General features: G+C 38.2%; 1 protein-coding gene across 1 annotated transcript in view; it reads left to right on the plus strand.

Annotated features, from left to right (window-relative positions):
• The window catches only part of DCDC1 (doublecortin domain containing 1), a 450,202-nt gene that overhangs the window by 206,917 nt on the left and 218,361 nt on the right, over window positions 1-24,924 (plus strand). The window contains exons 10-13 of the mRNA XM_030918251.1: window positions 14,663-14,764; window positions 18,084-18,247; window positions 21,295-21,420; window positions 23,100-23,205. Coding sequence (XP_030774111.1) covers window positions 14,663-14,764; window positions 18,084-18,247; window positions 21,295-21,420; window positions 23,100-23,205 — 498 coding nt within the window. The remainder of the gene's footprint in view (window positions 1-14,662; window positions 14,765-18,083; window positions 18,248-21,294; window positions 21,421-23,099; window positions 23,206-24,924) is intronic.

Raw genomic sequence — 24,924 nt, forward strand, 5'->3', positions numbered from 1 at the left:
TCTGACAAGCATCTGCAGTCAGGTGTAAATCTCTGTAGGAAGATACAATCTTCCTTTTCAAGATCTGCTGAAGAGAAAAACTGCGTCTGTATCAAAATCAGGGAAGAGCAATTGGTCTGGGCATTAGCTCCCATGCAGTGCCTGTTGTAATGAGACAGGCTTTCCCTGTGCAGGCCTGACATCCTAGAAGGTGCCCGGAGAATTGCCAGGTGGGCAGTCAGCGGGGAAAGTCCACAGGCCAGAGCTGTATTACTGTCCCAGCAGTTATCCGGACTAAATGTAACCACTGAACCTTACTGTTGCAGGCACACACTCTCTCTCAGGGAGATTGTCCTTCTCCATAGCAGTTAATTTGTTTTTACCTCTCAATTAGCTTTTTCACAGAGTGTTTGATATGCTCAAGTTGCTGAGATTCCTTTCCTACATATGTTCCCGTCCCCTGGATTACCCACTGACATCTATGTTAGTCTGACTCACCATGAATGTTATCGAGCATAAATTCTTTATTTGAGCAGATTTTCTAGTAAGTGAAAATGGAGTGATGTATTTACACCTACTTAAGATTCTACCTAGTTTTGATAGTGTTTTATGATTAAAAAAATGGATTACTTCTTAAAGTATAAATGCTATATTATAGATAGTAAGATTTTGTACAGCTATTAGTTTCTCAGGATATCCATTCACTTTAGGGGAAAATTATGTTTACAGGCATATTCGATATAAAGAAATGAAACTGAATGGCAGTAAAACCATATACTCTTTCCAAGGGTAAGAATATGATCTCTAAGGCTGATAATTTGGGGAAAATTTGATGATTTGCTTTATATTTAATCCTACAATGTTCATTTCTCCTAGTAAAATAAAATTTGAGGGGCACATGACTATGCTTTTCTCATCAAAAAAATGCTGACTTTCTATAAAAATAAACATATTGGTGCCAGGAAACTCCAAAAACCTTTATTTACCAAGCTCTTTTTACAAAATACATCATAGCTACTGCCAGGACCCACATGCCTGATATTTTAATCCCGATTAAATATAATTTTAGGCACTAAGGTAATGTAGACAAAGTGAAATCCTTGTTGCAATTCTTCTTGAGATATTCTCATTTATAAAGGGCTTATAGAAATTACTTGGCTTAGGACATGACACACAAGCAATTTTCCTTTGCCACTGTCTTCTGGAAAGTGTTGAACATTTTCATATACTTAACTTAAAATTGCAACTGGATACAAGTTGATTTTTTTGTGTGTGTGTGCAGAAACATATGCCTTATTTTGGAAATGTTGTCAGTAGTCACAGAAAACTGGGGTAAGAGTATTTTAAAAAACACGATAAGGAAACAATGGAAAGTGACTTTAGATACTCACAAGGAAGGAATGTGGGCCCACTCCCAGGGTCACTGTGAAGCTGATGAGGGCCATTTTACAGGGGTCTCCTTTGGCCCTTCCGCCGCTCCAGCCCTCCATTAGGGCTGGCAGATAACCCAGGCTGTTAATACCACCCTTTGTTCAAAACTTGCTCTTAGGAAAAAGACATGCCATACTTTGTTTTGAGCTAAGATAGTAGTTTAGAATTTTTTTTTTTTCTTTTCTGAAATCAAAGTTCTTTCTTGGAATCTACTATGTAAAATAGATAAAAGTAGGATCTACCCTGTTTGAAACCAGGATAGTGGCTGCTTCCACATAGTCACTCATCAGATCTGATTCCCCATATGAAACCACTGTCACCCAACCCCCTAATCCCAGCCCTACCCCAGGCCTCTGAGGGATCCCAGGAAGCTGAGATTGAAAATCACAGCCTTAGAGGATCAATAATCAATGAGGCTGAATATGATTTCCCCTCATGCAGCTGTGGCATTTTAATTGTGACAAAGGAGTGAATCTCTAACTGAAATTTCAAGTATTGGCAAGTTGGTGGGAGAGGTATTTTGAGGTTAGAGTATTTGGGCTCACTCCTAAAATCCTACCCCATAGGCAGCCACCTACTTTACATACTTCGAAATGGTGAGCTCTCCTGTAGCTTACAATGGAATTTTAAAATATCTCTTTCCAAAAAGTTATTTTCTTCAGTATACCTTTTCTGGGCTTAAAAAAAATTTGATTGTTGGCACAGTTACCATTTAGATTGATGAAGTTTAAGAATTTTATAATGTGGCCAGGTGCTGTGGCTCATGCCTGTAATCCCAGCACTTTGGGAGGCAGAGGTGGGTGGATCACCTGAGGTTGGGAGTTCAAGACCAGCCTGACCAACATGGAAAACCCCCGTCTCTACTAAAAATACAAAATTATCCAGGGTGGTGATACATGCCTGTAATCCCAGCTACTCAGGAGGCTGAGGCAGGGGAATCATTTGAACCTGGGAGGCAGAGGTTGTGGTGAGCCAAGATTGTGCCATTGCACTCCAGCCTGGGCAGGAAGAGCAAAACTCTGTCTCAAAAAAAAAAAAAAGAATTATATAATTTGTTTTCACTTAAGTGCATTTTCATTTCCTGGGACAAAATTTAGTGGCTCTTTACTTGTTAAATAATATTTAAAGATATCTGTATTAGGCATTAAAACACCTTTTCTTATATAGTATATAGCATAAATATATGAATTTTTAATTAAATTTTTGTTGCCAAAATCCCATAATTTTAATATTTTGTTTGTGATTATCACTTTGAATATTAAAATTAGACAAGTTTACTGTTTGATTTATACTATATAATATATTTGAGAAAATATCAAAAATATGGATATTCTAAAAACCATCTTGCAAGTCTATAAAAATGGAAAAAGTGGTACCTGTATTTTATTTAGTGTACATATAATGTTAATTGAGTTAGAAGTGATTTTCTGTATTTGAAAGTGACTTTGAACTCTGGTTGGGTAAATATTTTTTTCATGGCTAATTAGTTGCTTACATAAGAAAAATATTTCACTTTAATTTTTGTGTTCTTTGATTTAGGTAATAACTCAACTGTGTAATATTTTTCTATGCCTTTAAAATTTTTCATTTTAATTTTCATATATTAGAGCTTCTAATATTAGATATAAGAGTAAATTTTATTATCTATAGTTAAAAATGTCATTGGACTTGCATTCTAAAGATTTCCCTGCCCCTTATGAGTAGATGTACCTTGGTGAAGTCACTCAACCTTTCTGAGAGTCACCTGTAAAATCCAGTTGCTTTGAGTATTGAGTTCATATAGGTGACAGTGTGTCTTGCACTCTGACCTACTGTGCGTATGTGGAGTGGATGCTGTGCCACACTGCCCAGATTCCCTCTCAGGACTGAGATACCCATCTCCCCCACTGCCACAGCTATATCCTTCTTAGATAATTGCCCTCAGTGTAAAGGAGCTGCTTCTCCCAAGATTAGGCTCCCACCCTCGGGGCAGCCTGCATCCAACATTTGGTTGGTACACAGATGCAAAGGCATGTCTCCCTTTTCTTGATTCTGAACAACCTTAAGTGCCTTCCCGGTTCTAGAGCTCCCACCAGAGGCATTTGTTGCAACTGCGTCACAGTTCAACTTGTTTTGCCCATCTGCCCATTGTTTCGCTCATTCCCTCACCAACGTTGGTCCTGAGAGAGTTCACAGTAAACTTCCTGCAGGCAAATCTTGGTCTCAGAGTCAGTTTCAGGGGTCCCCAGTCCAAGACAACATGTAAGTTAATGTTATATGTTCATTATGTGTTTAATTATGTTCACCTGATATATGCCAAATAGTTTTGTATGGCTATTTTATATTCCTTTCCTTCACCAGACCTCTAGTAATAAATCCTGTTACAGTACGGCCAACCAACTTTGGCAACACACTGCGGTGTCATTTTTCTATTATTGCCTCTTGACAGCATTGTATCCTGAGGCATTTTGAAGCTTAGGTGTTTGGCCTTCTGCTCACGCACAGAAGAGCTTCCTGGGTGGTCTGCCCAGTGGTTATGGAGAGTTTGGGAACCTGCTGTTCCCCCACAGCTAGTTCTTAACCAGACTTATAGCATTAAAGGCCAGATAATAGTACTGAACCAGGCCTTGTACAAGTCCTTAAATAGATGTCATAAGTGATTACAGGAAAGCTCATCAAAGAACCACATTGGCTCATAACTGCCCATTCAGGTCAGCTTTCCCTATATAGTTTAAGTTTCCCTATATAGTTCAAGTCAATGCCTCTATAATCTTCACAGTCAATAAAATGTTTTTAATACTTTGTTGACATTTTTATGCCTTCACAAATACTCCCCATGAACAGTTATATTTACATTGATTTATTTACATCCATAAATGCAAACATAATGTTTCTGAAATATTAACCTACCTACAAATTTTATTTCCCAGTCTTGCTAATAAACAAAGAAGCAAATAGCATAACTCTGACAGAACAACAGAAACTGCCCATTTCTCAGCATGTCAATTGTTAATACTCTGGTTTGAGCCACTGTCATCCTGGCTTCGGATTGCTTTGCCTCCTACAGTCTACTCCAAGGCAGCAGCCATAATGATCCTTTTTGAAATGTGTTAATAAGTCAGATCCTTTTACTACATTATTCCAAACTCGGCAATGATTCCCCATTTCATTCACTACCCCTTACCTCTCTGATTTCTTATGTACTTTCTTTCTGCATCACTCTGCTCCAGTCACACCAGCTTTCTTATAGTTCCTGGAACATACTGGGCGCGTTCCTGTCTTGCTTCATTGCGATACTCTTCTCCTAGTTGTCTGTTGGGCTAACTCTTTTACCTCTAAATCTTTGCTCAAATGTTTTCTCTCTTTGAGGCTTATCCAGATCACCCGATTCATATAATGGCCAGCATATCCATCACACTGCTTGATCCCAGGCCTGTATCCCCTGCCCTGCTGTATTTTTTCTCCTTTACATAGCACCACCTTCTAACCCACACAGGATGCATTTACCATGACGCTAATGAAACCTAAGCTTAGGGCCCCTTCCCTGCATAATTCCTGTAAAATTTGCAAACGTGATATATTTTAACTACAAGTGGTTAAACCTGTTGTCTCTTTCCACTTCAATTTCTTCTGTTTCATATCCTCTCTTGTACCACATGATTTTGAAATGACTGCACACATTTTTGAGGTATGGCTAAGGAGAAATTGAATTAGGGATACATTGAGTTGGGTGTAGTGTAATCTAGTCTAGTTAGTGTTTTGCAGTCACTTCTTTATATAGGTCAGTTAATACTGGCCATTTTGGTATGGAAAGAGCTTCCAGGAAGACAGCTACTGCCTGTTGACCTTATAGTGTACTGTTTTCTGATTGGTGCACTAGAGTGCTTGGCACCAAATGTATGTGGGTGGGTGGTGGAAGAGAAACATGGTATGAAATTAACAGAGCCAATTAATTGGTAGAATATTTTTCCACATTTTATAGCTCGTATTTTAAAGAAATATGATTGAGGTTTTCCAAAATACGGCATCGGTCCTAAAACTTTTAATGAAATGACCAATAAAGTTGTGATGCCAAAAGAAACTGCTAATCAAGAATAATTTTTTTTATTAACCAAGCTAGAGATAAGGCCGGATTATCTTTCTGTTCTCTCTTTAGAAAATGTTACAGAATTACTATATGAAGAGGTGATTAAACACAATGAAGTAAAAACATGTGCTTTGGATAGTTAATGAAAATATTTTGTGACTTTTTCTGAATTTTTAATGTTTTTGCTATGTATCAACTTTTTAAATCTGTGTAAGTTGTTTTCTTATTCTGAGTATTTCACAACTAGTTTTGCATTTGTAGTTTTGCATTGTTTTTGTTAAAGAAGACCCACCAAATTATAGAAACTTCAGGTCTCACAAGATCCAGGTGTACCCTGAATATGCTATATGATTTACTCATTTGTTGTGTTCTGCTTATTGCTTATTGTTAGCCTCTCCCTCTAGTCCAGCACAGGGTAAACATGTTGAGAGCAGGAATCTTAGTTCACTGATGCTTTTTAAGTTCCTGAACAGTGCTTGGTACCTAGTAGGCACTCAATAAATATTTGTCAAGTGAATGAATTGACATTACAATGAAACTTCAGTGTTAATCTAATTTAGTTTAGCTTAAGAAAAGTCAATATTGACATGAAGGAAAGTAAAAAGACTGTGGTGAATAGAAAACACTCTTGTAACTCTGTACTTTGTGTTACTAAGGGCATAGACGTAACTTATTCCTATTTCTAGATGTTTCTTCGGTAGTTGTTAGCTGCTATGTGCATCATTATTTTTTAGGTTCTATGACCTTATTCCTTGGGACCCAAGGCTAGCCTCAGCTGGCTTTCTGCATCATCCCACTCCAAGGGTGAGAATTTAATTTTAGGGCTGTAAGGAGGTGCGGCCATGCAGAGAACTACTGGGAAGCCAATACAGCAGCTGATTTTTCTTAAGCCAAGAATTGGGCAGGAGGAAAATAAAGGTAGACTATTTTTTATTTTTCTTTTTTTTTTTTTTTTTTTTTTTTTATTATACTTTAAGTTCTAGGGTACATGTGCATAACGTGCAGGTTTGTTACATATGTATACTTATGCCATGTTGGTGTGCTGCACCCATCAACTCGTCAGCACCCATCAATTCATCATTTATATCATGTATAACTCCCCAATGCAATCCCTCCCTCCTCCCCCCTCCCCCCTCCCCATGATAGACCCCAGTGTGTGATGTTCCCCTTCCCGAGTCCAAGTGATCTCATTGTTCAGTTCCCACCTATGAGTGAGAACATGCGGTGTTTGGTTTTCTCTTCCTGTGATAGTTTGCTAAGAATGATGGTTTCCAGCTGCATCCATGTCCCTACAAAGGACGCAAACTCATCCTTTTTTATGGCTGCATAGTATTCCATGGTGTATATGTGCCACATTTTCTTAATCCAGTCTGTCACAGATGGACATTTGGGTTGATTCCAAGTCTTTGCTATTGTGAATAGTGCCGCAATAAACATACGTGTACATGTGTCTTTGTAGTAGACTAATTTATAATCCTTTGGGTATATACCCAGTAGTGGGATGGCTGGGTCATATGGTACATCTAGTTCTAGATCCTTGAGGAATTGCCATACTGTTTTCCATAATGGTTGAACTAGTTTACAATCCCACCAACAGTGTAAAAGTGTTCCTATTTCTCCACATCCTCTCCAACACCTGTTGTTTCCTGACTTCTTAATGATTGCCATTCTAACTGGTGTGAGATGGTATCTCATTGTGGTTTTGATTTGCATTTCTCTGATGGCCAGTGATGATGAGCATTTTTTCATGTGTCTGTTGGCTGTATGAATATCTTCTTTTGAGAAATGTCTGTTCATATCCTTTCCCCACTTTTTGATGGGGTTGTTTGTTTTTTTCTCGTATATTTGTTTGAGTTCTTTGTAGATTCTGGATATTAGCCCTTTGTCAGATGAGTAGGTTGCAAAAATTTTCTCCCATTCTGTAGGTTGCCTGTTCACTCTGATGATAGTTTCTTTTGCTGTGCAAAAGCTCTTTAGTTTAATTAGATCCCATTTGTCAATTTTGGCTTTTGCTGCCGTTGCTTTTGGTGTTTTAGACATGAAGTCCTTGCCCATGCCTATGTCCTGAATGGTACTACCTAGATTTTCTTCTAGGGTTTTTATGGTATTAGGTCTAACATTTAAGTCTCTAATCCATCTTGAATTAATCTTCGTATAAGGGGTAAGGAAAGGATCCAGTTTCAGCTTTCTACTTATGGCTAGCCAATTTTCCCAGCACCATTTATTAAATAGGGAATCCTTTCCCCATTTCTTGTTTCTCTCAGGTTTGTCAAAGATCAGATGGCTGTAGATGTGCGGTATTATTTCTGAGGACTCTGTTCTGTTCCATTGGTCTATATCTCTGTTTTGGTACCAGTACCATGCTGTTTTGGTTACTGTAGCCTTGTAGTATAGTTTGAAGTCAGGTAGCGTGACGCCTCCAGCTTTGTCCTTTTGACTTAGGATTGTCTTGGCAATGCGGGCTCTTTTTTGGTTCCATATGAACTTTAAAGCAGTTTTTTCCAATTCTGTGAAGAAACTCATTGGTAGCTTGATGGGGATGGCATTGAATCTATAAATAACCTTGGGGAGTATGGCCATTTTCACGATATTGATTCTTCCTATCCATGAGCATGGTATGTTCTTCCATTTGTTTGTGTCCTCTTTGATTTCACTGAGCAGTGGTTTGTAGTTCTCCTTGAAGAGGTCCTTTACATCCCTTGTAAGCTGGATTCCTAGGTATTTTATTCTCTTTGAAGCAATTGTGAATGGAAGTTCATTCCTGATTTGGCTCTCTGCTTGTCTGTTGCTGGTGTATAAGAATGCTTGTGATTTTTGCACATTAATTTTGTATCCTGAGACTTTGCTGAAGTTGCTTATCAGCTTAAGGAGATTTTGGGCTGAGACGATGGGGTTTTCTAAATATACAATCATGTCATCTGCAAACAGGGACAATTTGACTTCTTCTTTTCCTAACTGGATACCCTTGATTTCTTTCTCTTGCCTGATTGCCCTAGCCAGAACTTCCAACACTATGTTGAATAGGAGTGGTGAGAGAGGGCATCCCTGTCTTGTGCCAGTTTTCAAAGGGAATTTTTCCAGTTTTTGCCCATTCAGTATGATATTAGCTGTGGGTTTGTCATAAATAGCTCTTATTATTTTGAGGTACGTTCCATCAATACCAAATTTATTGAGCGTTTTTAGCATGAAGGGCTGTTGAATTTTGTCAAAAGCCTTTTCTGCATCTATTGAGACAATCATGTGGTTCTTGTCTTTGGTTCTGTTTATATGCTGGATTACGTTTATTGATTTGCGAATGTTGAACCAGCCTTGCATCCCAGGGATGAAGCCCACTTGATCATGGTGGATAAGCTTTTTGATGTGCTGCTGAATCCGGTTTGCCAGTATTTTATTGAGGATTTTTGCATCAATGTTCATCAGGGATATTGGTCTAAAATTCTCTTTTTTTGTTGTGTCTCTGCCAGGCTTTGGTATCAGGATGATGTTGGCCTCATAAAATGAGTTAGGGAGGATTCCCTCTTTTTCTATTGATTGGAATAGTTTCAGAAGGAATGGTACCAGCTCCTCCTTGTACCTCTGGTAGAATTCAGCTGTGAATCCATCTGGTCCTGGACTTTTTTTGGTGGGTAGGCTATTAATTGTTGCCTCAATTTCAGAGCCTGCTATTGGTCTATTCAGGGATTCAACTTCTTCCTGGTTTAGCCTTGGGAGAGTGTAAGTGTCCAGGAAATTATCCATTTCTTCTAGATTTTCTAGTTGATTTGCGTAGAGGCGTTTATAGTATTCTCTGATGGTAGTTTGTATTTCTGTGGGGTCAGTGGTGATATCCCCTTTATCATTTTTTATTGCATCTATTTGATTCCTCTCTCTTTTCTTCTTTATTAGCCTTGCTAGCGGTCTGTCAATTTTGTTGATCTTTTCAAAAAACCAACTCCTGGATTCACTGATTTTTTGGAGGGTTTTTTGTGTCTCTATCTCCTTCAGTTCTGCTCTGATCTTAGTTATTTCTTGCCTTCTGCTAGCTTTTGAATGTGATTGCTCTTGCCTCTCTAGTTCTTTTAATTGTGATGTTAGAGTGTCAATTTTAGATCTTTCCTGCTTTCTCTTGTGGGCATTTAGTGCTATAAATTTCCCTCTACACACTGCTTTAAATGTGTCCCAGAGATTCTGGTATGTTGTATCTTTGTTCTCATTGGTTTCAAAGAACATCTTTATTTCCGCTTTCAATTCGTTATGTACCCAGTAGTCATTCAGGAGCAGGTTGTTCAGTTTCCATGTAGTTGAGCGGTTTTGATTGAGTTTCTTAGTCCTGAGTTCTAGTTTGATTGCACTGTGGTCTGAGAGACAGTTTGTTATAATTTCTGTTCTTTTACATTTGCTGAGGAGTGCTTTACTTCCAATTATGTGGTCAATTTTGGAATAAGTGCAATGTGGTGCTGAGAAGAATGTATATTCTGTTGATTTGGGGTGGAGAGTTCTATAGATGTCTATTAGGTCCGCTTGGTGCAGAGATGAGTTCAATTCCTGGATATCCTTGTTAACTTTCTGTCTCGTTGATCTGTCTAATGTTGACAGCGGAGTGTTGAAGTCTCCCATTATTATTGTATGGGAGTCTAAGTCTCTTTGTAAGTCTCTAAGGACTTGCTTTATGAATCTGGGTGCTCCTGTATTGGGTGCATATATATTTAGGAGAGTTAGCTCTTCCTGTTGAATTGATCCCTTTACCATTATGTAATGGCCTTCTTTGTCTCTTTTGATCTTTGATGGTTTAAAGTCTGTTTTATCAGAGACTAGGATTGCAACCCCTGCTTTTTTTTGTTCTCCATTTGCTTGGTAGATCTTCCTCCATCCCTTTATTTTGAGCCTATGTATGTCTCTGCATGTGAGATGGGTCTCCTGAATACAGCAGACTGATGGGTCTTGACTCTTTATCCAGTTTGCCAGTCTGTGTCTTTTAATTGGAGCATTTAGTCCATTAACATTTAAGGTTAAGATTGTTATGTGTGAACTTGATCCTGCCATTATGATATTAACTGGTTATTTTGCTCGTTAGTTGATGCAGTTTCATCCTAGCCTCGATGGTCTTTACATTTTGCCAAGTTTTTGCAATGGCTGGTACCGGTTGTTCCTTTCCATGTTTAGGGCTTCCTTCAGGGTCTCTTGTAAGGCAGGCCTGGTGGTGACAAAATCTCTAAGCATTTGCTTATCTGTAAAGGATTTTATTTCTCCTTCACTTATGAAACTTAGTTTGGCTGGATATGAAATTCTGGGTTTAAAATTCTTTTCTTTAAGAACGTTGAATATTGGCCCCCACTCTCTTCTGGCTTGTAGAGTTTCTGCCGAGAGATCTGCTGTTAGTCTGATGGGCTTCCCTTTGTGGGTAACCCGACCTTTCTCTCTGGCTGCCCTTAAGATTTTTTCCTTCATTTCAACTTTGGTGAATCTGGCAATGATGTGTCTTGGAGTTGCTCTTCTGGAGGAGTATCTTTGTGGCGTTCTCTGTATTTCCTGAATTTGAATGTTGGCCTGCCCTACTAGGTTGGGGAAGTTCTCCTGGATGATATCCTGAAGAGTGTTTTCCAACTTGGTTCCATTTTCCCCCTCACTTTCAGGCACCCCAATCAGACGTAGATTTGGTCTTTTTACGTAATCCCATACTTCTTGCAGGCTTTGCTCATTTCTTTTTCTTCTTTTTTCTTTTGGTTTCTCTTCTCGCTTCATTTCATTCATTTGATCTTCAATCGCTGATACTCTTTCTTCCAGTTGATCGAGTCGGTTACTGAAGCTTGTGCATTTGTCACGTATTTCTCGTGTCATGGTTTTCATCTCTGTCATTTCGTTTATGATCTTCTCTGCATTAATTAGTCTAGCTGTCAATTCTTCCACTCTTTTTTCAAGATTTTTAGTTTCTTTGCGCTGGGTACGTAATTCCTCCTTTAGCTCTGATAAGTTTGATGGACTGAAGCCTTCTTCTCTCCTCTCGTCCAAGTCATTCTCTGACCAGCTTTGATCCGTTGCTGGTGATGGGCTGCGCTCCTTTGCAGGGGGAGATGTGCTCTTATTTTTTGAATTTCCAGCTTTTCTGCCCTGCTTCTTCCCCATCTTTGTGGTTTTATCTGTCTCTGGTCTTTGATGGTGGTGACGAACTGATGGGGTTTTGGTATAGGTGTCCTTCCTGTTTGATAGTTTTCCTTCTGACAGTCAGAAGGACTCTCTGTTGGTCTGTTGGAGATTGCTTGAGGTCCACTCCAGACCCTGTTTGCCTGGGTATCAGCAGCAGAGGTTGCCGAAGATAGAATATTGCTGAACAGCGAGTGTACCTGTCTGATTCTTCCTTTGGAGGTGTCCTCTCAGGGGTGTACTCCACCCTGTGAGGTGTGGGGTGTCAGACTGCCCCTAGTGGGGGATTTCTCCCAGCTAGGCTACTCAGGGGTCAGGGACACACCTGAGCAGGCAGTCTGTCCGTTCTCAGATCTCAACCTCCGCGTTGGGAGATCCGCGGCTCTCCCCAAAGCTGTCAGACAGAGTCGTTCGCGTCTGCACCGGCTCCCGCTACTTCCCCTGTTGGTCTTCAGCTGTGCGCTGTCCCCAGAGGTGGAGACTACAGAGACAGGCAGGCTTCCTTGAGCTGCTGTGAGCTCCACCCAGTTCGAGCTTCCCAGCGGCTTTGTTTACCTACTTAAGCCTCAGCAATGGCGGGCGCCCCTCCCCCAGCCTCGCTGCTGCCTTGCGGATAGATCGCGGCAGACTGCTGTGTTAGCAGTGAGGGAGGCTTCGTGGGCGTGGGACCCTCCCGGCCAGGTGTGGGATATATTCTCCTGGAATGCCTGTATGCTTACAGCGCAGTATTGGGGTGGGAGTTACCCGATTTTCCAGGTGTTGTGTGTCTCAGTTCCCCTGGCTAGGAAAACGGATCCCCTTCCCCCTTGCGCTTCCAGGTGAGGCGATGCCTCGCCCTGCTTCAGCTCTCGCTGGTCAGGCTGCAGCAGCTGACCAGCACCGATTGTCCGGCACTCCCTAGTGAGATGACCCCAGTACCTCAGTTGAAAATGCAGAAATCACCGGTCTTCTGTGTCGCTCGCGCTGGGAGTTGGAGACTGGAGTTGTTCCTATTCGGCCATCTTGCTCCGCCCCCTCTATTTTTTATTTTTCTATATCTAAGTCAATCATAGAAACTCTCTCTTTAGAGAGCTATCTTTGTTTAAACGTTGGATATTAGAAATAAAAATATTCCTCAGGCAAAGGAGGAATAAGTACATAAATATATTTTTGTATATATATATTGCATTTTAAAAATAGGCATATTAATATAGAGCTTATAAACTAGAGCTGAGCTTTAAGAAAAACAGAATCTCATAAGATTTCAGTTTGGAGAATTTTTAGGTTTCTGGACATACAGTAAAAACACATTATAGGTATGACTAGTGAGGGCAGCCTCCCTTCACTTAAGCATCTAAACTTTTATATAACCACTAAAACATCTCTTTTTTAAAATGCCCTTGTAGGATTTACGGAGGTCATAGCCAATTTTTATTTTTATTTTCGAGAACACTTTGCTGGACGTAGAAGGGAAGCCTTATTATCAGTAGTGAAGAAAGTAGTGAGCTAATGAAGGTGTTAGGTGTTGACCAAGACCTTTCTGCTTTCTCAGGTTAGCAGTTAGCACTTGGCACTGCTATTTTCTAGAATATAATTTGCTGCACTCTGACTCCATGTCTAGCAAGTCTCGACAAAGGAACATCAATAAGTTCTCCAAACTGAGCTTTTGTCAACACTAACCTTGCAGAATACATGCCACCTAGAATTGTGACCTTCATTGCTAAATCTCTCGTTGCTTGAGAGTTTTGTTCCAAAGTTGAGCCCTGAAGAGATTATGGCTACAGTAAGAGTCTTTTCCCACATTATTTTCCATAGGTTTGCAGGCAAAAGTTGGGATTACAAGGTTCCTTGGAAAAGTAGAGAGATTTTTTTTACTCAGAATTGTATCTTTACTCAGGATTATTACTTAAAAATAATCCTCAGTGCACCAAGACTGAAAGCTGTAGGGTCTCGACTGGACTATCAGTAGCTCAATGAATGTCACTGACTGGAATGAAACCTACCTTTCTTGACCTTACTATTTTTATTTTTATTTTTTTATGACTAAAGGCTGAGAAAGTGTTACTGAAACACATTATTTCTAAAAACAGATTGAGACTAATTAAATATATTTCAAAAACTTTCTCAAAAATATAAAAAAGGTAGTTTTTTTTTTTCATTTTTAAATAAGTATTCTCCCAAATTATCTTCTGTGGAAATAGCACTAGAAATAAATAAAATGGCTCTGCTGATGTGATGGGCATATCAGAAAGGGAAGAAAATAACTTTTGAGAAAAAAAATTAAAAGCAGGGATTTAAATTATTCATCAGGCCCCTGTCTCAGCTGCTTCCTTTCTTGCCTGGTGAATGGCACATCCCACATGGATCCTCCGTGTGGTCGGAGGGGTGGTGTTCACTCTAGTGAAGCCATCCTGTCGGGACTGGTTTATTCAGATCCTTTTGACCAGAATGTTTGCTAGCATTTTTTTTTCCCCAGCGAGTGTTACATAATGCAATATTATGAATTTTATCTCTGTTCTCACCAACTTGTTGGATATGTGCACTTAAAATGGATGACTTTCATCATACTGTTATGCAATAAATCTGTCAGGTTAAATTTCCTTTTAGTGAGCCAGAAGATGAGCTGAACGCTGATATATTTAAGTATAAACCAAACATAAATATTCCTCACATTATTTGTGGCTTTATGAAGAACCAAATGAGCTAGTGAGATTGCTATTTACTTTTTTTTTTGACACTTGCTTCATTTAAGCATCCACTGTGGTCAGTGATTCCTCCTTTAATGTCCACATTTTCTTCTATTATAAGATTGTAGGGTGTGCCAGTCAAATTAGACACTGAAACCAAAAGGAGAAGCAGGAGCCTTTCTTTTCTTTTAGTGCTGTTGATTTCCTTTGGCAGTTACCTACTCACGTGTGTTTATACAGTCTGTCCTTGCTTTGCACAATTCCCATGTGCACAATTTTCAGTTGACACGATACCAAGAAAAAGGACGACTACCTAAATTTGTCTATGTGTGTATGAATATATGTATGTATGTATGTGTGCATGTATTTATTTTTATTTTTGAATGTGTTTATTTTTCAGGTATTTGAAAATGGTAAAAACACTGGCGAGATCTCTGTTGGTATCAGGAAAAAAGATCTGGGATCTGATAGCCCAATTCAGACTGACCATATGATGGAAAGAGTGAGTTTACTGACAGTTTACTTATGACTTTAAGTGTCTTGCAAGTTAATTGCAACTAATTTAGACAATTACATCTTAAAGCTGTTTGCAGAAGATCAATGATTTGTTGATCTGTAAAGACTGATATTGCAAAGATTGACTTCTGAATTTCTTAGGCTTTCAGTGTTAGTATAGTGTTAACTTCTGAACTCCATACCTAACAGTTTCTTAATCTTTTTCATGCTTATATTTGGAATCTGTCTATGCTCAGCCCTGGTTTTGATACATCAGGATTTCCCTCTTGTTTACACTTTTAAAAAAGTGCTATATTCAGTGGAGAGTATGCCCTGGATCTAGGGTATTTCTAAACCCTAGATTCTGAGTAATTAACATGCAGCCTTGGTCTTCTCCCCTGCTCATTGTGAGCAAGTACAGCTAGTTTTGCTTACATCTTATGTACTCTTACCTTTTCCTGTTTTCCAGACAATTGGGATGTTTCTCAGGCAAAACCAACATGTTCAGGGTCTTTATTTTGGGTCTTTGTCTTGCATAAAAGGACACTGAACAGCCTGTTGCTTACAAATTGGGGTTATGCACCCGAGCGCACACCAGTGTTTTGGGCTCTCTTGCCTTGCCTTTGCTCTGTAACTTGCTCCCTTTTTCTCCCTTCAGTTCAGCACCCTCAGACTTACCTCTCCTGGTGGTATCTATTACCTGGCTTTTACAACCAATCAAAAAAGTTGTATATGAATTGGGATGCTGTCATTGGATCATTAGCTGGACCTGGAAGAGAGGAAGAAATACTACTCTGATTAGAGAGAGAAAGATCCAGAGCCTTGACTGGTTTCTTTTACCATAACATACCTGATTATACAAATCACCATGACACAAAGGCCTTCATAGGATTTTCACCTGTCTCCCCCGCTTTTTACATTAGAATATTTTACCAGCTTGGGCAACATGGCAAAACCCCATCTCTACAAAAAATTTTAAAATTAGCCTGGCATGGTGGCACGTGCCTATAGTCCCAGCTACTCGGCGGTGAGGTGCAGGGATCACTTGAGCCTGGGATGCTGAGATTGCATTTAGCTGAGATCACACCACTGCACTCCAGCCTGGGCAACAGAGTGAGACCCTGTCTCAAAAAAAAAAAAAAAAAAAAAAAGGAAGATATTATTCTATAGAAACTTTTCGTATTGACTTACAGCACACTGAAATTGAGCTGTGCTGTGCTTCTGTATGCAATAAATCTGGGGCAAAAACATTAATTAGGGGCATTATAAAGCTCTTTGAGAGAGTCCTTGTTACACCACCCAAGGACAACCACTCTCTTGTGTGGACACATGTCTCAATCACTAGCCCACTAGCCTAAGATGTTTCACACTCTTTTCAGATTCTTGAACAAATTCTTATCCTATATTATCCTATAAAGGCCTGGTGATGATAGCTTTAAAGATAAATGGGTGAAGATTATCACAGTTTTTGGTTGCTACAGCAAAGCCATAACCAATGACCTAAAGATGAAGGGCACAGAGGCCCTTACCTCCTGTAGACTGTTGAATGCTCATCTTTGAACACCTAAAATGCAGTCTGTCACCAACTTGAGAAAATAGAGATTGCAATGCAACTCCTGTGAAAGTGAATTTGGTTAAGTGGTCAGGTGCTGACATCGCATGTCTACCTCTCATCCCTCTTCTTTGTACACACATTTCTTTCCTGGATCAGGCCTTAAATCTTTTGTATCATTCCCCTTTATAAAAAGGTGGTGCCTGTAAAGCAAAATCTCTGTGATTTAAAAAATGATCAGCATAACATGTTTCCTGAAATAATAGCAAAGCAATAAAAATAAGCTCAAGGGCTGAAACAACACAAAAATACATGTTGGGCTTTAGAAATACAATCTATAGATTTCAAAATATGTTTGCCGTTTCAATGGAAAAATAACCACGGCAATATAGATTTTTACTGTTCTGACACCTTTGCCTCTTATACACCTGAAGAGGAGAGTAATGATCATTTTTAGTTCAAAGGAATTGGTTATGCTGGATGAGAACTATTAATGCCTTTCCAATGCTCAAGACTTAAAGTCTTCAGCTAATGAAAACACTAAATTGGAGATACTATTATGTATCTCTAATTGGGACAAAACCTAATTCTTAGGTCCTATACATGTAGTTTCTGGTCAAGGGAAATATTTGCTCAGTCGAGTTTACAGCCAGTCGTGAGACACCTGAGATATATGGCAGACCTGTGACTTTCCCTTCTTTCCTCTAAGCCTCAGCATTTAGCACTTCTCAATATACCCTTAATGGGAATTAATAGAGGAGCAAAAAAGAAAAGAAAATAAAGGACCCTCAACTGCAGTTAGGCCAGAAAAGACCACAGCTATATCCACATCCCTGCAGGGATTACAGAGTAACAAGAAATCGAGAAACACAACAACTGACAAGGGACGGATGAAAAGGAAGCCCATGACAGAAGGCTGGGGGAGGAGTGATGGATAGGGTGGAGTGCAGAGCAGGGAAGAGCAGAGGCCAAAACACTTAAACAAAGGTGACAGAGGATAATGAAAAATGTCTTTTCAAATACCATATGCAGCACAGTTCTGTTAGATTTACTTTATATTTGAAATTTGCCCTAAATTAGAAATATCTTGATAATTTAGAGACTCTAAATGCAAGATCGAAGCAAACACTGACAATGCTATTATTTTAAATATTAAATGACAGCTTTTCATACTTCACACTTCAATGATGTCTTACTCACAACTTAAAAACATTCATTATTGAAGATGTCCACAAGCTATTTCAGGGTTCCTAATTAAAGTGCATCTAGAGAGAGATCTTTCTAACTGAACCAACTTAGGCTAAAAGTGATTTTAATTTTGGCAATTGTCCTACTATTAGTTACCTGAGATTTGCTGGGGACAGGGAGCTTGGTGATTGTAAAACTTGAACGTGGTCTGGATGGCTCCTAACAAAATGTGTAGCTCAGACAAGAAAAGAGTAACCCTTATCAAAGAGGACCGTTACCATGTGTAGAAGCTAAATGCTCTTTCTGTAAGACTGTCACATCTGCTTTCAGTCCCCGTGCCAAAGGGTCAGAGCTCAATCACAAGCCTGTGGCACCCCCTGCTGGTTAAAAGCCCATGCTCATTTTGTTACTTTACACTGAGCTAAACATTGCTGTCATTTCACACTTCTTTTAACATTCTATATGAATTTAATTATCATTTGTTTGGACTTCATTTGTTACAGAGTAGAGACAGTTTATTACAGATGTTCCCATTTCGGGTTATTTATTCTCCTCTATCCCCTTTGCCCCCACCACCCCCAACCAGTTACTTCTCAAGATTCATCAAAGGCTTCGAGGTTCTTCCATCAACCCACCAGGCCTCAATTTTTCCTCAGTGCGGCTTTTTGATGAGAATGGCCAAGAAATTAAGAATCCACTTTCGCTGAAGAATGAGCAAAAAATTTGGGTCTCTTATGGTAGAGCATACAGGTAGGAGCAAGGGATTTGTTTTCTGTCCTCAATCTTTCCAGGGGTGAGCTAATTTGAAAGGGGATTTGAGAAGTCAAGTAGCACCCTTTATGAAAGATTTTTTACTTTGAATTCCAATAAAATTTCAGAGGTGTTTTTGCAAGGCAGTATTGTTTGTGGAATATGACATCTCTTTCTCTCTCTCTGTCTCTCTCTCTCTGTGACTTTCTGTCTTAATGCCTTGTCATAGTTTTTGAAGTCTGCCTGTCAGCACAGCAAGAGGGATTTGTTCATGTCTGAGTAGTCACCTTAATGATAGCAGATGGAAACGCCACGGGGGGCCCAAGCCCATCACACTGTCATTGTCGCACACTGCCCTGACCTGCTTCCACTCCTCTATTTTTTTGTCCCTTTTTAAAGGAGAAATGGATGGTAATTGAAAAGGATCTTAAGCAAGATTTATGAAGCTGTAGACAACATGATTCCCCACTATCTCTCTATGTTTTCACAAATAAAGTCTTAACCTTTTAAGCACCAATGACAGGACAGCTAAAGATAAATTGGTAAAGCTTATAAGCCCTATCCTATCAAAGTTATATTCCTCAAAAGCACCTTACATTATCCCACAATAATTACTGGTTATTGCTGAGCATTGTGTAAATTTTTGTAGATTGGTAAATTCCTGCATAAAATTATCTGTGTTTCTGAGGAAAGAAAAAGGCTGCAGTATATGGGCAGTGATGAGCTGGGCTGTTGTGTTCAATATCTAGAAAATTTATGCATATTTTGACAGAACACATCCAGATGAACTCTGAAACTGCTTGTCAGGAAACTTAAACACACTTTTCTGCCTATTTTTAATTTTTTTTAGCTTATTACCTGTAGAACAAAATAAAGGAAAATAATTTTTCATATAGAGTATAATTGATCATATATTAACTATAATGAAAATAGTGTGAATAAACCTAAATCTTAGCAAAGCAAGGGCTGTTGGATTTGCTATATATTCAAATAGTTAAAATTTCAAATACTGAAACAAATGTACTCAGAAATCCATCAAGGTTTTGGAAAAAGTTGCTAGAATAAGTTGTGGGTCGCATGTTACAAAATTTTATTTCATCTGTCCCAGTAAAATAAAATGCTTGATGATTTCTTAGGCTGTGTAATGTAGACAATTAAAAAATCTCTAAGGAATGGTAAGTTTTTGTCCATAAATTTCAAAATACAATTTAATTGCATTGTAAGTAGAGTTGTTTTTACAATGATAAAAACTGATGAATTTTAAAGTGGCAAGAATTCTTGAATAATCTCGTAAGCCCTTCCTATTACAAGGATAGGCTTTAATAAAATGTGTCATTATTATTTCTTTTTAATATTATTGTCAAAGTGAAATTAATGACTCACTAATTTTGATACTTTTAATGATGTTTGCTATAATGCAGCGTTTTAATAATATTAAACATTTGTTTTTAGCTAATTAGATCATATTTGTGGAATAACTGGTAAAATGCAAAAAATCTGAGATATTCTAAAAATCAGCTGAGAATTGTTGTCAGAGAAATTTACCAGTGCATATATTTATTTGTATTTCATTATGATTTTAACAGTTTAATGTTTTTTTTTTTTTTTTTTTTTTTTTTTTTTTTGGTTTCCAATCCAACATAAAACACCAGGAAACCATTACAGCATTTTGCTACCATGGGAATATTTAAAATGTATATGTCTAAAAAGTTATTGCCATCTAGTTTGAAATATGTTGAGAAAACGTGCAATACATACTAAGTAAATGGTTTTCATTTTCAGTAAGTAATTCTACTGTGTCTAATTTATGTTGATTTGAAGGGGTCAAGCTACTCATTTGTAAAAGATTATTTTTGCCAATGTCAACTCCTATTTTGAATACTTTATTTTCCCTTCAAATTTTTATTTTTAAAAAATTTAAATCTAAGAAAACTTGAAAAAATAGTGCAATGAACTCCTGTATATCTATCTTTCATCTAGATTCACTAATTTAAAGAGTTTGCCACATTTGTTTTACCTGTTATATCTCCCATCTCTCCCTCCCTCTTGAGCGGCTTGAAAGCCATTCCAAACATTAAAATTTCACTCCTAAATGCTTCAGGTCACATAACTGAAGAAGAGTTATGTGTCACCACATTATAATATCTAATACAGTCAACAGTGATGTAATATCCTCTAATATACACTCTCTATTCAAGCTAATCAAAATATGCTTTAGAGCTCTTTGTAATCCAGTATCCAAATACACTTCCTTGTATTAGTTATTTTCTTTAGTTGTCTTTAATCTATAATATTCTTTTAATCTTTTGTTTTGTTTTGCATGACATTAATTTATTTTTCAAGAGTCCAGGCACTTTTCTTGTAGAATGTCCCACATTCTGGGTTTGTCTGAGTGTTTTCTCATAATCAGATTCAATTTAAATACTTTTGGTAACAAGACTACACAGGTGATGTCGTCGATGTTTAATTCTAGAGATAAATAGCAAGTCTCAAGCAATTTAGAGAAAAACGGCTGATAGTGTACAATAGTGGCCATTGTTTTCGTTTAAAATCTGTTTTTGATTTTAATTTCCAAATTCACTTAAAAGTGTGCCTAACAATATGTGATATGAAAATCAAATCAGCATAGCATTTAGTGAGCTCACAAAAATAGTTGTTTGTGGCCAAATATTAATAATTCATTTAATTATCAGCTCCCAAGATTACTATAGATATATTTGATTACTGTTATACATGAAAAATGAACATTATATGAATGACGATTGTTTTTCTTACAACTAAATACTTGGCTTTAATTATTGTAATTATTATTTTTAAAATTACATATGTTGAAACTATTTTGGCATATTATAGATCAGCTAAATAAACTGAAGTATACATTTCAGGTGTTAGTATAGAATACCAACAATAGTGCTATATAATAGGAAACTCACTTATTTCTGAATTTTATTAGACACTGATAATGTGTATTTTATTGTTTATTTGTGCTCAAATTTCACTATTTGTATAATTCTGAAGATAGTTTTGATGTTTTTTCCATTTTTCAGACCTCCACTAAACCTTGCTTTGGGTTTGACCTTTGACCGAGTGAGTGCATTTGCCAGAGGTGACATCATGGTTGCATATAAGACCTTTTTGGATCCTAATGCTGTTCTGCTACCTGGATGTGGCAAGTAAATTAACAAGTAATCTTGTTAAAGATCTAGTTAAAGTAATTCAAATCACTTAATTCAGAATTTTTCAGAGTAAGAGATTCGAAACACTAAAAGATGCTCTTTCAGTTGTCTTAAATAAGAATTGTTTCTTTTATTGACTTATTTAATGGTATAATGAGGTAGTGCCTAAAAGACTTGTTAACTTTTCCTAGTTTTAGAAAACCATATGGGGCCATGAGCAAAGCATAGTTTCTGCTTTGCAGAAACAGCAATTTTGTTTGAAACGTAAAAGCTGTTTTTAGTGGTTATTTCTAAATTAATCATTTTAAATGGAATCATTAAAATATAAAATATGTTCTGTGTATGAATGTTCACATTTAAACTTCTTATCTGATGGTGATACATTTAAAACAAAAGCAACGTTCTGGGGACTTGTTGGGGCAGTGAAGAGCAGGAGTTAGAAGATCTAAGGAGGCACTTTGCTTCGTCTCTGCTCGTGATTGTCCAGGAGCTGGTTTCTTTTTTTTTTTTTTTTTTTTTTTTTTGCCGGGTAGGGATGGAGTCTTGCTCTGTCGCCCAGGCTGTAGTGCAGTGGCGCGATCTCGGCTCACTGCAAGCTCCGCCTCCCGGGTTCACGCCATTCTCCTGCCTCAGCCTCCCGAGTAGCTGGGACTACAGGCGCCCGCCACCACGCCTGGCTAATTTTTTGTATTTTTTTAGTAGAAACGGGGTTTCACCGTGTTAGCCAGGATGGTCTCGATCTCCTGACCTCGTGATCCGCCCGCCTCCACCTCCCAAAGTGCTGGGATTCCAGGCGTGAGCCACCGTGCCCGGCCTGGTGTTGGTTTCTTATCTGCAAATAATACAAACTGGCTTTTACTGAGTGTTGACCATAGGCCTGGCACAGTTACAAATTAATTGGATAAGGATTGATTTAATTCTCACAATTATCTTACTCCTATTATTCTGTATTACTCTACTCTTACTCCATTTCTCAGAGACAGAAACCAAGGCACAAAGAGAGAAGTAATTTGTCCAAAGTCACACAACTGGTACATGGTAGAGTCAGGATTCTAACCCAGATCATTTGTCTTAAGTACCTGAGTGCTTAGCCACTATTTAGTGCCATCCGATAAAACTTTCTGTGATGACGGACACACACTTTGTGACTATTGAGCATTTGAAATGTGACTAGTGTGAATGCAAAACTGAATTTTAAATTTTGTTCAAGTAAATTAATTTAAATTTAAATAGGAATAGGTAGCTAGTGACTACTGTATTGGACACCACAGCAGATCCTGATACTATTTTGGATTAGGTAATCTATCTATAAGGTCCCATCTAGCTTTAACAATCTTATAATTTAACAAATTATAGCTCTTTTTAATAAACAGTTGAAAGTGCTGAAGTAGAAGGCATATACAGAGAACCAAAAGCAGTCTGATGAGATCACTCAGTCCAGCCAGTGACAACCTATTGGTAAATATGTCTAGAGGTACATACTCATTAGTAGTTGTTTAAATAACAGCTTTATTCCCCAATGACTGCTGGTGCTTTCCAGGCAAGATTTGATGTATAAATTATTAGTAATAGTGTATACGTAAAGAGAAAAGAGTATTATAATTAAAGAGTAAAGGGTATTGTAATTAAATGCATATTATTCTAATACAAATAATTACATATTTTACTCTTCTTAGTTGGGAAGTTTGTGAGGGATTTCCAATTAATTTCAACTGTACCAGTCAACAGATACCTGACCAGTTTGAAAAGGTGGACTTGGAGAACCATTTTCTACAGAACAAGGTCAGATTTTAGTTCTCGTACTTTAAAAGGTGCACTTTATACGTTGGATACTCAGCCAATATATAATGGGTATTTGTGACAGTTTTTTTTTTCCCCTGAGATGGAGTCTTGCTCTGTTGCCCAGGGTGGAGTGCAGTGGCGTGATCTCAGCTCACTGCAACCTCTGCCTCCTGGGTTCAAGCGAACCTCCTGCCTCAGCCTCCCAGGTAGCTGGGACTGTGCCTGGCTAATTTTTGTACTTTTAGTAGAGATGGGCCATGTTGGCCATTTTGCCATGTTGGCCAGGCTGGTCTCAAACTCGTGACTTCAAGTGATCCATCCACCTCGGCCTCCCAAATTGCTGTGATTACAGGCGTGAGCCACCGTGCCTGGACTGTGACAGTCTTTTTTAAACTATAAATTATATTACAGTTTTTAAAACTATAACTTATGTTTACAAATGTTGGGGCAGATGTTATTCTTTACTTCCTGTTAATTAACCAGGCACTTCAAAACAGAAAGCAATATATATAATTCCTACCTGAAAAACTTACACCTGATTTATGTTATTTAAGCCCTATTATTTGGCATATTTTCTTTGTACTATAAATAGCTATAATAATAAGTTGGAGCTATTTAAGAAAGTCTTTAAGATGGCTGCTATCTCTATAGTTTAGGATCTGATCTATTTGCTCTACAGGTCAATGTATCTAAGGAACACAAGTTCTTTAGGAAACCTAACTCATGGCAACCCAATCCCAAAGGTCCATATTAGTTTACACTTAGAAATTTATCCTTCTAGTAAAGAAGATTTTTTTTCCTCCAGCTCAGTTATGAAAGGCATTTTAAATCTATCTCCAAAGAAAGAATAATTATTTTGTTTTTCTTAGCTGGCAGACTCTGTGTATGATTGTTGCTCGTTTTAGCAGTGTAAACTTTAATTTTTGAACACGTGAAATCAAAATCAAAATTCACTTACGGAGACAGAGCAGTCCAAATAAAGTAGGACTTCCTATCAACTGGGCCCTGTATTTCCAAGAGTCAATGCAAGAGACACATTGCCCCAACCTGCTCTTTTAAAATTTCTTTGTGCTACCCATTCAGTTTCTCAATTATGTCAAAATTTAAACTGAAAATATTGATTGCTTCAAGGAGCATATGGATCTAAATAAGTGTACTTATGCCGGGCGCGGTGGCTCAAGCCTGTAATCCCAGCACTTTGGGAGGCCAAGACGGGCGGATCACGAGGTCAGGAGATTGAGACCATCCTGGCTAACACGGTGAAACCCCATCTCTACTAAAAATACAAAAAAACTAGCCGGGCGAGGTGGCGGGCCCCTGTAGTCCCAGCTGCTCGGGAGGCTGAGGCAGGAGAATGGCGTAAACCCGGGAGGCGGTGCTTGCAGTGAGCTGAGATCTGGCCACTGCACTCCAGCTCGGGCGACAGAGCAAGACGCCGTCTCAAAAAAAAAAAAAAAAAAAAAAAAAAAAGTGTACTTATAAAAATAGAATCAGATATTTCTACTTCTGCCTGGTTGTGAGAAAATTTAGAAAATTAAAGTAACTAGAATGATGTACTCATTAATGTATTTTGTATTTTGTATTTTTCCTTCATCTGACATTAAGATTTATTTACTGTAGATCTGATCCTGTTGGTATTCCTTGTTAGGTTTTTGCTGTAGCATTATTTTCCTGCTCAAAACACATGTATGGGCTGGATGTGGTGGCTCACGCCTGTAA

This window comes from Rhinopithecus roxellana, chromosome 15 (assembly GCF_007565055.1).
Source record: "Rhinopithecus roxellana isolate Shanxi Qingling chromosome 15, ASM756505v1, whole genome shotgun sequence".
Lineage (NCBI taxonomy): Eukaryota > Metazoa > Chordata > Mammalia > Primates > Cercopithecidae > Rhinopithecus > Rhinopithecus roxellana.